We start from the raw sequence: 13,333 nt of genomic DNA, 5'->3' as shown, positions 1-13,333 counted from the left end.
CAGAAATCTTTAATAAATAAATAAATATATAAATATATAAAAGGGCAATTTGTATCCGAGTTTTACCTTGAGATTGCAAAAATTCTTTTGTTATTGCCTAATGCTTGCTATAAAAGGAGGAGTTCAGAAACCAGTCTTTGCCACAGCCTTACAAGTCCATCTCTGGCTGTGGTCTCACCTAGCTGATAAGTTTTTTTGTGGAAATTTATTTTTTTAATTTTTTATTTTTATTTTCCTGGAATAAAGTTTGCTTCTGGTTTATTAGGAAAAAAAAAAAAAAACAGTAGCAACAAAAGAATGAAAAAAGGATGAGAAAACTGTGCGTCATTACCCCAGAAACAATTTTCACTTCATGAATGCAAGCTTCAAGACAAACGACAAACATTACATAGGCTTACCCGTAAAATATTCTGACAAAGTCTTTTTGACTTATTAGATATATACATAAAAAAACCAAGCTATTACTTTTAACAGTACTTTAAAAACAAAGAAAAGAACATACCGCATCCCTCACAGAAGTACTTGATTTCTTGAGCGCACACAACTCTTTCTTCTTCTGGTCAATGTAGTATCTAATGTCTGTTGAGAGACGGACTGAAGGTTAGTAAATTTACAATGACATCTTTTTTTTTTATTTAAAATAAGGTCAACCTTTTTATTTATTTATTATGTATACAATATTCTGTCTGTGTGTATGTCTGCAGGCCAGAAGAAGGCACCAGACCCCATTCCAGATGGTTGTGAGCCACCATGTGGTTGCCGGGAATTGAACTCAGGACCTTGGAAGAGCAGGCAATACTCTTAACCACTGAGCCATCTCTCCAGTCCCCTACAATGACATCTTAAGTGGCAGTAAACTTAGATTAAGGGTTTACCATCAGAAGTAACCCCAATGTCAAAAATTTTACTACGTAAAATTAAGAACTAAGGGACAGACAAATATTATAAAAATATTCTTACCATCAATATGAAGAATCTTTACTCCCCATGATAAGGCATTTGATAGTATACTATTAGCAGGAATAAAATCCTATAAAAAAAAGAACAAAAAACCCCGTTTATCTAAAAAATTATTATTGTAAAAAAGACATACCAATGTTAATGCCACTGAAGAGTTTATGCGTAAGTGTCAGTCACGAATTATAAAAGTGCCGGGCGGTGGTTGGGGGATGCCTTTAATCACAGCACTCCGGAGGTAGAGGCAGGCAGGTATCTGTGAGTTCAAGACCAACCTGGTCTAGAGCTAGTTCCAGGACAGGCTCCAAAACTACAGAGAAACCCTCTCTCGAAAACCAAAGAATTACTGAAGTAATGAGGATTTGTTTTCTATTTTGGCATTCTTGAATCAATCCCAATTAAAATATGCCTATGTTTTGTTTGAGACAAGGTCTCACTTTGTAGGCCTGGCTTTCCTGGAAATCAGAATTCCACCTGCCTCTTTCTCCTCAAATGCTAGGAATAAAGGTATGCCCATTATGCCTGGCTTAACAATTACAGTGTAGTCTAAGGCAAACTTTGGTTTTTCAGTAATATTTCTGAAGGCCACAAGATGGGAGTGTTTCTCCAGGAAAGCAGCTTCTGCTTCAGCTAGAAAGAGATGATACCTTAATTTAAGCTTTTCTTATTAAAAATTAAAGACTATCTTCAGAATATCTGCAATTTTAATTATAAATTCTGCATGTATGTGGGGTGTACATGTCTGTGTGCAAGCAAAGGCCAAGGTTAATGCTAGGTGTCTTTTCCCAATCACTCTCCACTTTTAATCTTTTAAACAGTCACTTGCTGAACCTGAAAGTCACTAATTCAGCTAGGATAGTCAATAAGCTTTAGGGACTCACTTGCTCCACCCCCACCCCCAAAGTACTCCAAGTCTGGGGATTCAAAGCACCTGCTGCCATGCCTGGCTTTTTACTTTTTATGGATTCTGAGCATCCAAATTTAGGTCTTCAGGCTTTCATGGCAGGCATTTTTACCAACTTCACTGCCAGCCCCAAGTTAAATACTTTTTATTACATTTACTTATCCTCCATATGTTCACGTCTTTGTGTGTGTGCACACATATCAGCGCACACTTGGAAATCAGAGGACAATTTCTATGAGTCAGTTCTTTCCTGCCACCATTTGGGTCCTAATCTTGGCAGTAAGCTGTTTTCCCACTGAAACATCTAACTTGCCCACAGATACATTTTAAATAATATCTATAATGTCAACACTTGGAAGTCAAGCTCTATAGCAAATTTGAGGCCAGCCTAAACTACATAAGAATCTGTCGCAGAAAAATCAGACACACCTAAAAGAAGACCAAACAGATTTTTTTCCCCTTCTTGTCTCCTGTCCTGGCTGGTTTTAAACTTCTTAAATATCTGAGACGCTCTTGAACCTCTCATCCGTTAGTTCCCTAATGCTGTGAGGACAGGCATATGCTGTTTGCCATGCCTGGCTTATGAACAGCCAAGGAGCTCATGTGTGCTAGACCATCACCGCCCCAAATAAGCTCTAGCTGCAGCCCACACAGTGTCAATTTCAAGTTGATACTCACATGATCCTTGACAGCTTTTTCAGCTAATAACTTTCCTCTGCTCAGACACACCTATAAGAAGAACCGAAAAAGCAAGTATAAAGATATATAATACTTCATCAGAGAAAGGGATAGAAAGGGGAAATCAATAAAGTAGATAAATTTGGTTTATATATAGTCTCAACAGCTAAGAACACAGCAAATTTATGGTCAAAGGTGACTTCATCATTTTCTTGGCAAGACAGGCGTTTTAAAAAGTATTTTTTCCCTCTTTTTCCCCCCAGCGGAGAAAACAACAACAAAACATCAAGAACAAAAAAAAGAAACTGATGAGACCCAAGAGGGTCAATTTTTATGAATCAGCCTGCATCCTTCTCCTTTTCAAGTGATCTCTTTTTGCTCTATATTTAAACTGCTTTTCATATGGCTCCAACAGATAAGGAAGGTATGTTTTAAACAGCAACTTAATTATATGTAAATCTAACACTTTAGATACATTGTTTTATCTCTCACTCTCTAAATATTTAAGTCAATTAGTTTTCCTTCCTTTTGTCTTCCACCTTAATGGCAATGACTTGACAGGAGAGTATTGCCAGTAATTTTTTAGCATGGATTTATAAATTTGTTTATGTAAGGGTCAAGCAGAATACCTTTGTAGGCCTTGTATGTCACATGATCTTTGCCACAGACTAAAATTCTACCTAAAGCATGAAAGCAAACCTAACATTTATACAGTAATTACACACACATTTTCTACTTGCCATGAAATACTGTTTTGATTTTTCACCAAGCTCTTGGATGTGTAAAATTATGCCTAACTTGTAAACTGTGTGAAACAGGCAGTAAGCTGGAACTGGTCAGTTTGTTTTTCTCTACTTTCAAATTTCTTCAAAAGAGTTTAACTTTTTTTGTAAATTATTCCAAAAACAAAGCTACCTTCTAAAGTAAAAGTGTGTGTGTGTATGTATGTATGTATGAAATCAGGGTACGACTTGAGCACACTGTATCATTAAGAAAAAGACAGCCAACGTTAAGCACAGTGAGGAAACCATGGAGCTTCAGCTTTATAACCACTCCATCTATGTGGTATAAGCCTGTTATTCAAAGTCCAAAGAGGTAGAAGCAGGAGGGCTGACAATTTTGAGGTTAGTTTGGGCTATGTAGAGAGCCCAGACCAGCCTGAGAAAGTTACACAGTGAGGGCTTGTCTCAAAGCATGTATAACACACTTACTCTGTCTGGAGACTTAAAGGAACTCCCATCGTGGCTGGGATGAGGTGAGGTGGTTTCCGCAGTATAAGCAGATTCTGGACTCGGTACCGGAGAAATTCGACCCAATGTTTGTGCATACTTTGCTTCCTTTTTATTTGAAACAAGATAACTGATATCTTTGCTGAGAAATTCCTCAACTCGCTAGAAGAAAACAAAGTACTTTTAATAAAAACTCCAAAGCTATTTAAAAATTACACAAATTACAATTTGATGCAATTTGTATCTTACAAATTGGTACTTTTCCAGCTGTATTTTTTCAAGCCAGTAGTTCTCATGTGCAAAATACTATTCTTTTTTTTTTTTTTTTTTTTCCGAGACAGGGTTTCTCTGTGGTTTTGGAGCCTGTCCTGGCACTAGCTCTAGTAGACCAGGCTGGTCTCGAACTCAGAGATCCGCCTGCCTCTGCCTCCCAAGTGCTGGGATTAAAGGCGTGCGCCACCACCGCCCGGCGCGAAATACTATTCTTAAGTACTTTATCCTAATAATGTGGTTCATGTACTCCCAGGGTACTTCTCTATGTATTTTGGAGATGAAAACTGAAGTGACTTGCTTGAGTTATACCAACAAAGTTTTCTACAGAGGTGAACTGTTCTTTGCCTGTATCATGTAAAAACATTGCACAAACTAGCTACTAAGCACCCAAAATGTAGTTATTATTACCAGACTATTGAATTTTAAATTTTACTTAATCTTACCAGCTGGTAATCACAGTTCTAAATCATTAAGTTTAAAACATTTTCTAAGGGTTAAACATAGAAAAAAAATATATTCTACAAGCATAAAATTGTTAAAAGGAAATGCCCAACATGCTTTGTAGTATCACATGTACCAAAGTCAATGTTATTAAAGACCACTCATCACTCGGGAAGAATTAAACTAAGTCTACTAACACTAGTAGTACTATTAAAATGCATGCTATATAAACACAACTGCCATGGAAGACTGAGAACTAAGCAGAAACAACTAATACTCAGTAAGGAGACCTTGTGCAACCTCTATCTAATCTAACTTCTTCAGGAATCATATCACAAAAGGCAATAACAAGGTCTGTCAGCAAGAGGCCTCAAGGGGTTGGCACATGTTGCCAAGCCTGATCAGAGTTTAATCAATTGGAAAAACATTGCAGAAGGATAAAACAAACTCCTGTAAGGTTCTCCTCTGATTTCCATCTACGACTGAACATCTTAGATGTGCATACTTACACACACATACAAACTTACACACACTGTGTAAACATGTTTTACGAGGCTAAAAAAATGAAGTGAAGTTTGTGATGTTAATTTAAGCTATATTAACTCAGAATTGGCTGCTGAAAGGAGCAACCTTAGGGAAATGCAAACTGTTATCTTTTCTCCCAGGCAATATTCATTTTCACTGACCAGCTAATAAAGTATTTATTTATTCCAGAAAATATAAGCCTCGTATAAAGGCAGGAAAGATATAAGTATACGTATACACTAGTTTATCCTTCCTTCCTTCTTTTCTTCCTTCCTTCCTTCCTTCTTGATTTTAGAGATGAGGTTTCTCTGTGTAGCCTTGGCTGTCTTGGAACTCTCTCTGTAAACCAGCTGGTCTTGAACTCAGAGATCCATCTACCTCTGCCTCCCGAGTGCTGGATTAAAGGTGCTTAGTTCCACTATGTTAAGTGTGACAAGTCAAAGGCAATCTCCATCTTTATAATGCTTTACACCATCACTATCACAGCATTAGGAAGGTTGAGAATCACTGCTCTATGGTCTTTGGACAGATGCTTTGAAAATCAAATGAAGCCGTAAAGATAGGATCAAGCGCCAGCGCTGCTGCTCTGGCTATACAAAAGAAAGAGGTCTAAGATGGGATGATCAGTCACTGTATTGTTACTTTTCTCATTGACTCTAATGAAACACCTCACAAAAGCGACTTAAAAAAGTTTATTCTGACTCAGGATTTGAGGAAATATAATCAATTCAACACAGCAGAAAAGGTATGACAGCAGGAGCATGAAGCACTGATCATGACGAAGTGATGAGGCCACTGCTCTGCTAGTGTTCACAATGGTTTCTTTTTGTTTTTTTGAGACAGGGTTTCTCTGTAACTAGCTCTTGTAGTCCAGGATGGCCTTCTGCCTCCCGAGTGCTGGGATGAACATGGAGTTCATGGAGCAGTGCCTCCTTGTCCTACTTTACTCTGTTGCTGTGTTAAAACACAAACCAAAACCAACTTGGGGAGGAAAGGGTTTATCTCAGCTTGTACTTCCAGGTAACAGCCCAGCACCTAGTGCAGTGGTTCTCAACTTTCTCAGTGCTGCAAGCCTTTAGTACAGTTCCTCATGTCGTGGTGACCCCAACCACACAATTATTCTTGTTGGCACTTCATTACTGTAATTTTGCTGTTATGAATCCTAATGTAAATATCTGTGTTTTCCAATGGTCTCGGCCTAGCTGTTGAGAACCACTTGATCAAGGAGAAGCCAGGGCAGGAGCTTGAAGTAACCGAAGCAGAGACCATGGAGGAATGCTGCTATCCACGGCTGGCTCAGCTTGCAGATGTCCACATCTTTGATACCCTACTTTCAATTCTTTCAGATATATACCCTAAGTAAACTGCTTAAACCCCCTTTCCACCCTGAAACCACCCAAACTGTTCGTGCAGCTGCTGTCTCAATGTACATTCCCACTAACACTGTATTCTCTGGTCTTTACCAGTAGCTAACTTACCTGATGATTAGGATACGGTGGGGTTACTAATAGATCTTTTATGAGTGCCTATTTAGGCCCTTCACTCATTATTTATTTTTATGTGTATGAGGGTTTGCTTTTATATATGTATCTGTATGTATGCCTGGTGCCTGAGGCCAGACGAGGGTGTCATATCACGTAGAACTATATATAGATGATAGTGAGTTGCCATGTGGATCCTGGAAACTGAACCCAGGTCCCCTGGGTTTTAACTGCTAAGCCACCTCTACAGCCCCCTTAACCCACTGGATTATCCTTCTGTTGAAATGTAGGTCTTCATAAATTTTGTACATAAATCACTTATCAGATATACGATATACAATTTTTCTTCAAAACAGATCTCATATAGTCTAGGATGGCTTTAAATGACTGATTCTCCAGTCCTTAGCCCCCTCCCCAACCCGCCCTTAATGTTCTGATGACTGGTCAGTACCACTGTTTGCATTTTATGTAATGACAGGGACCAACCCCAGAGCTTCATGTTGGCCTAGCAAGCAATATCTACTGAGCGAGCACTAATCATTTGTAAAATATTCTCTACCACTCCTCTTCCTTCCAAACCCGCTTCTCTCCCTCAAGAATTGCCAAAGCCGGGCTGGAGAGATGGCTCAGAGGTTAAGAGCATTGCCCACTCTTCCAAAGGTACTGAGTTCAATTCCCAGCAACCACATGGTGGCTCACAACCATCTGTAATGAGGTCTGGTGCCCTCTTCTGGCCTGTAGGTATACATGGAAGGAATGCTGTATACATAATAGATAAATAAATTTAAAAAAAAAAACTGCCAAAGCCAAGGGTTGATGCTAAGCCAGAAATTCAATCTCAGCCACAACAGGTTCCTCCAGAGTGACCTGGTCGTCGCCCCACCCCTCCCCAAGGACTGAGAACAGGCAGAGGAGATAAGGAACAGAATGAGTCTGACAATTGGAGAATAATCCATTATCTAGATAGTCATCAGCTTTTCATTGGTAATTTGCCTCATGATATTGATGAAAAAGAATTTCTTATGAGTTTTGGAAACGTTGTGGAACTTTGCATTAATACCAAGGGTGTTAGGGGAAAACTTACAAATTTTGGTTTTGTGGTTTTTTGATGACTCTGAACAGTTCAGAGAATCTTAATTACAAAACCAATTATGTTTCGAGGAGAAGTACGCTTAAATGTGGAAGAGAAGAAAATGAGAGCTGCCAGAGAGCGGGAAACCAGGGGTGGAGGTGACGAATGTAGGGATATCAGATGCAAAGCTTGAGGCCCTCCTGGTGTCCCATGTGGAACTGTGAGTAGTGAGATGATGGATGGCCGTGATGGAAGAAGACGACTTCCACAAAGTGGCACGGCACAGAAACTTGGTTCTGGAGAGGAACCGGGCAGATGGAGGGCCGCTTCACAGGACAGCATGGTTGCAGTTCCACTGTGGGCAAAGTTTTGGTAGTGGTACCTATCATCGCATTTGTATTCTTGTTAAGGTTTTGGCTTTTGAAATGTGACACAGCCTTTCTGATCCTTTCTTTGATGTGAAAAGCATCTTTTGGTCATTAGTTAAATTTAAATGGACATTATTCCCTGATTTTACAACAGGATTCATATTATTAATTCATAAATCTAGACTTGAAGAATTAAGGACTGAGAAATGACCATATCTTAAACTGTCTATAACAAAATAAACTTTAAAGGACATGCCAATTAAATTCAGGTCGAGTTTTTAAAAAATCCTCTGCTGCACATTTTAAGTGTTAACTGTTTCTGCTATCGATGCTAGAAACACAAATAATGCAATTTGTGCAACTGGAGAATCTTGCTTTTTTTTTCTTGGCTTTCCCCCAACACAGACCAACAATAACTTGTTATATACTCATCAGAATGCACTATCGGGTATTTTGAAGTCATTAACATTGACATCTGCACCAAGAGATAACAGGGAAAAATATCTTTCAACTTCTTTTTCAGTAGAGAATAGTTTGTAAAATGATGAGGGCATTTTATCTGCTTGCTATGGCCAGCATATGCATTTAGCAACCTTAACAAGACTGCAAATATTCCAGAAGGAAAACATTTAGTTATAAATAAAATAACAAAAACGAGAACTTCAAATGCTGTGGTCTCAAATACTAGGCCAGATTTAGCGGCTCTGTAGCATAAGAGTTTCCAACTTGTCCTCTTAAGTACAGGGATGGCTGGCTGCTCAACACACTCCTCCTCTTTTCTTTCTTTAAGCTGTGGACAATGAAAACTGTTTCCTGGATTTGATTTCTGGTACTGTAATAACCATGATGGTGCCTTCTACAACACATCATCCCAGTCTCGCTGTGATTCTGTGCAGTGTGGTTATCAGTCACTGTGCTGCAAAGCCAACTGGCTGCAAAACGTTGAAGAAAATCACTGATGTATAAAAATTGTAGTATCTTTAAAATCAGTAAAATGGATGCCTATTTATCTTTTCTTCAGTTAACATCGTCTATGTTCTATGTGGGAGGGAATTTCATGTGTTTGAAGAGAGAGTAAGTCAGCTGAGTAAATCTTGTTGACTTTTAGCTCAAATATGAACTATAAAATGTTAGCACTTAATGCTTGGAAAAGTCAAACTTGATGTACATTTTAGTCACATTTTGAAAGCAGTCAGATTCCCAAAAATGGCAAGTAAACTTAAGTGAGGAAACTGCAATTTTCAGAGGAAAGAATGGCAGGTCCTAAGATTTGGGGAACAGAGAATTGTCATTAATTTTGTACAGTTCTTAAACTGATATCAGCACCCGAATGGCTCCTAAATTTAAGTCTGGGACAATAGCCTTTTATTTTTACATGAATCTTTAAACAATTCTGCGAGCAATGTTTCTAAATGCTCGATTTACTGTCTGTCTTTATAGCAGGTTCCAGTAAATGACAAAGATTATCCAGTATTATGGTTGGAATAATAAGTGTGTATCACTTTTCTGATGTTTCAAGCAAGAAGCGGAGTAAACAAGTGTGACCATTCAAAGCTGCTTGTTAGTTAACATGGAAGACTTCTCCATCCTACCTTAGTGAAAACAAAACACACACTTGACATAGTAGCCAATTGTTTCTGAACTATGTGACTGTTTGCTAGCTATAAAACTATTTTGTTTTTGTCAGCTGGGCAATATGGGTAAAATTTATTGTCTCTTTCCCCTTTAAATGAGGTCTTCCATTTTTGAGGAAACGTCTTGCCCTATTGTATATATTTTGTAGACACAAATTTTTGTAGTTTTAATTTTAAAGGCTAAGGTTTTTTGTTTGAAATAGTTTTAGACTTTATAAAGTATAGTACTTGAAGTTTGTACTAAAAAAATACTTTGGAGTTTTGAAGCTTTTATTCAAAATACTTTGAAATAAGTGGCTTTATTGTCAGTGGTTTTTCCCCAAATTGTACTCATCTTTTGTTCTTATTTCCCTCTTCCTATTGTATGTGTGTGTAACTATTTACACACACATAGAAACACATGGACACAAGCATATATATTTCCAATCCAGGACATTGCTTTGTAACCCACAGAAACTGTTACACCACTAAGAGATGAGAGATGTTAAGGTTAATGGAGAGAGAAGTGGAGCTCAGAGCCATTCAGCTTAATCTAGCCTTTGCACACCACAGATGAGACATGAACACATCACACAGAGAAGTTTACATGGTGACTTCACCTGCACAACTGTGGATCTTCAATATTTTGTCCCCCTTTCAGTGACAAACTAAAACATTACTCATCTACCATTACTGTTACTTGCTGATTTATTTTATTCTGAGGGTAATATTCTATCCTTATGACACTACTGCCCCAAATTGGCTTTAGTAGGTAGAGGACAATGGATCACCATCTTTATTGTGTAATGTGTTAAGCATTATATGCTGGTAGAATCTAGTCTAATTGTTTCAGGCGGAAAGTATTCTTTTTGAGTTTCCATTTTGAATGTGTTTAGACTAAAACAATAAAGTACTCATGTCTGCAAAAAAATATACTATTCGTTGCCCAGAGAGAGATACATACATGCTGTATTATTAAACAAAAGCCGGGTAGATGTTGGAACCCAAAGACTATACAGTAAATGTACAGCTGACAGATTCATAAAGACAGACCCACAAGTGTACAACTTATGGGGTACCCGTTTTGCAGAGCTGTGGGAACACTTGTCTTTTGGGAAAGTCACTGTCACATCTGCAAAAACCTTGCGAAGCCATGACTCTTCCCTTCAAAATGGAATTCATTCCCAGAACACCTCAGCAGTGGAATGACCTCGCTCCATTCCCCCACACCAGGAGGCCTTACCCTAACAGACCACATATGAATGTCTATAGAAGACAAGCACTAAGCAGGAAGGCAGCACGCTCCACCTTCACTAACAAACAAATCTGGGTGTCCCCAAAGCTGGTGATCACAAAAGAGATTGGATGAGGAGAATGAGTTCAGGATTCAGGGATGCTTAGTAACGTTATCTAATGGTTTCTGATGTCAGGTATTTCCCCTTGAATGCTGGCTCTTTCCTGGGTAGGGTCACCTGTACTAGAGCACTACTACTGCTTTGTCAGTTTCTACCTGCGCTTTATTTGATTTTGATATGCATGTTACCATTGTCTTCGCCTATGGAATTTTCTGACTATGTCTGTAAAAACCAAGAACCTCGTGGAGATCAGCCCTTATTCTTCTTCTCCTCTTCTCCTAGCTACTTCTTCTTCTGCTGTGTCTCTTCACTTCACTCCCCACCCCCACACAAAATAAAGAACATGCAGAGGTAATGTACTTGAGTTTTTTTTTTTTACCCTCAGATCCTTGCCTGCCATAGACATCTATTCTGAGTCCTGAGGGGGTACTGAGGCTGGTACATTGCTTTTGCCATGTTTGGCATGTCCTTGTGATTCTTATTAATGAAGGAACTCTGGCCAGCCCAAGCATGGCAAACATGACTCTGGCAGGCTTTGCCCTTCTCCTGTATTCCCTCTGCTTTGCTAAACCATTACATTACAGTCCTAAAGCTAGCCATCAAGGTCTATTTCCATTTGGCTATCTCCTCCTCCTAAGGTTTACTACCAAGGTCCAGCTATCCAAGTACTTAAATCCAGCAATCAAAAGCCCCGTGTGGTTACCCCAATTAATATACCCATCCTAACACAGGGTTTCCCCTTGTACTTCTATTTTCCTACGGGCAGCGTCTTTCTCCTCTATCCAGAGGTAGTCCTTTATCATCCTCTCTACCCCTACAAATACCCCTTCCCCTTTGTCCTCTATCTCTTGTCTTTGCCTCTAATTCCCTGCCCTTTGTCCTTCTGGGGCAAATAAATCTTTGTGCTGAGAACTTGGTCTTGGGGTGCCCCGAGCCAATAATAGTCTCTTTCACTTTATCTTCAGAGTATAAATTGCCTGGTGCTCTGAATAAAGTTGGCTACTTCATGAAACTTCAGTTCACCTCATTTTTAGGTCCCGCTCTCCCAGACTCACGAATCCAACTACCCTTATACTTACCTTTCTCCAAATGTTTTATTCTAGTCTAAACTATTTAGAAATAGGCCTATCATTTGTTCTTTTTCTTTAAATTGGTCTCACTAACAAACCTGGCTCTATGTCCTTACGTGGCTTTGCTTTAGCTACTTTTCTTAACACTATGAAACAAAGTTTGCTATGTGTGAAAACTGACTGCTATACAGTTCTGTGTAAATCAACAGGATAATAAATAACATGTTTTTATTAAGACTAGAAAAAAACAGAACTAGTCAATTAAAAGTGACACTTTTGGGGTGATCTGAAGCAACAGTAAATAATAAAAAGGAAAGAAGGGTTATATTAAACTAAAAATTGGGGGAAAACATAACATTTTATTTGACAAAATTAGTTTGGATCTAGGAATTGAATCAACATCATTGAATTATAGGAAAGAAATTCTAAAGACCACAACTAAGTACTTCTTCCCAATAAGAAAATTAGTCAAGTGTGGAACTTGGCTCTCTCTTTTTACCATATGGGTCCCAAAGATCACATGGGTTATTAGATTAGGCAGCAAATGCCCTTGCTTGCAAGCTACCTTACTGGCCCAGTACTTTTTTCTCTAGGGGGAGAGTACAGCTGTGATCCCCAATAGCACAAATTTGCAGCAGAGTTTTCGGCATTTGAGGAAATCACAGGTGTCCATATATCTGGAGTGCCACAGAGAAGCCTCATCTTGCGAAAATCACCTTTGTAATCATGGTAACTCTGTTGCCCCGGAAGTATAAATCTTACACTTTAATTATGTACACTGAGATACTAGAAACCATGACAGTAAAATCTGACAACATAAAAAATCAAAACCATCCTTAACTACTATTCAAAATTTGTTTCTTGAACATAGCTTAGGAAGCGCTGTGAGGATGGGGGAGAAAGGAGCAGTGGTCAGCTTCTTTTTTAAATGTTTCCCACACTAGGCTTATGGACATACCATCATCTGAAGCCATCTACTGCTAAAAACACAAACCGAAACATCAGTGATTTAGACCTAAAGTTAAAGACTGGGCAACATATCTGAGAAAGTATGAAGTTAGCCACCAATAATTAAAAGAATGGTGGTGTACCACGTTACTCTGGGAATGAGATTACCAGAGAGCACTTAAGTTTAAAAACAGATATGTTTACACATACCTAAGGTACTAAGTACATATACCATACCTTTGAGAGACCAGTCAATGGTGGCATGTCTATCGACCAAGACCTCTATACGTGCAGCCATATGGGCCACTATGATAAACGCTCCCATAAATGCGTGATAATGAGTCAACAGAATGGACAGTAGAAAGTAGGAGGTTCGGGAAGGTGGAGAGCAAGAGTGGAAGGACAATGAAGGTGACAGG

At 38.8% G+C, this 13,333-nt stretch overlaps 1 protein-coding gene and 1 pseudogene across 2 annotated transcripts in view; one reads left to right on the top strand and one right to left on the bottom strand.

Moving 5' to 3' along the window:
* Positions 1 to 13,333, bottom strand: part of Dbf4 (DBF4-CDC7 kinase regulatory subunit) — a 37,983-nt gene that overhangs the window by 21,376 nt on the left and 3,274 nt on the right. For both annotated transcript variants that reach the window (XM_050139864.1, XM_050139862.1), the window contains exons 3-6: positions 3,751 to 3,930; positions 2,540 to 2,590; positions 961 to 1,030; positions 503 to 579 (exon numbers count right to left, since the gene is read on the bottom strand). In XM_050139864.1, the coding sequence (XP_049995821.1) occupies positions 503 to 579; positions 961 to 1,030; positions 2,540 to 2,590; positions 3,751 to 3,930 (378 nt within the window). The remainder of the gene's footprint in view (positions 1 to 502; positions 580 to 960; positions 1,031 to 2,539; positions 2,591 to 3,750; positions 3,931 to 13,333) is intronic.
* On the top strand, positions 5,627 to 8,022 carry LOC126500105 (ras GTPase-activating protein-binding protein 2-like; annotated as a pseudogene).

Source organism: Alexandromys fortis, unplaced genomic scaffold (genome assembly GCF_014885135.2).
Source record: "Alexandromys fortis isolate MF-2015 unplaced genomic scaffold, M_Fortis_MF-2015_v1.1 scaffold_38, whole genome shotgun sequence".
NCBI lineage: Eukaryota > Metazoa > Chordata > Mammalia > Rodentia > Cricetidae > Alexandromys > Alexandromys fortis.
The sequence above is the reverse complement of the archived record's forward strand: the minus strand, read 5'-3'. Positions and strand labels throughout refer to the sequence as shown.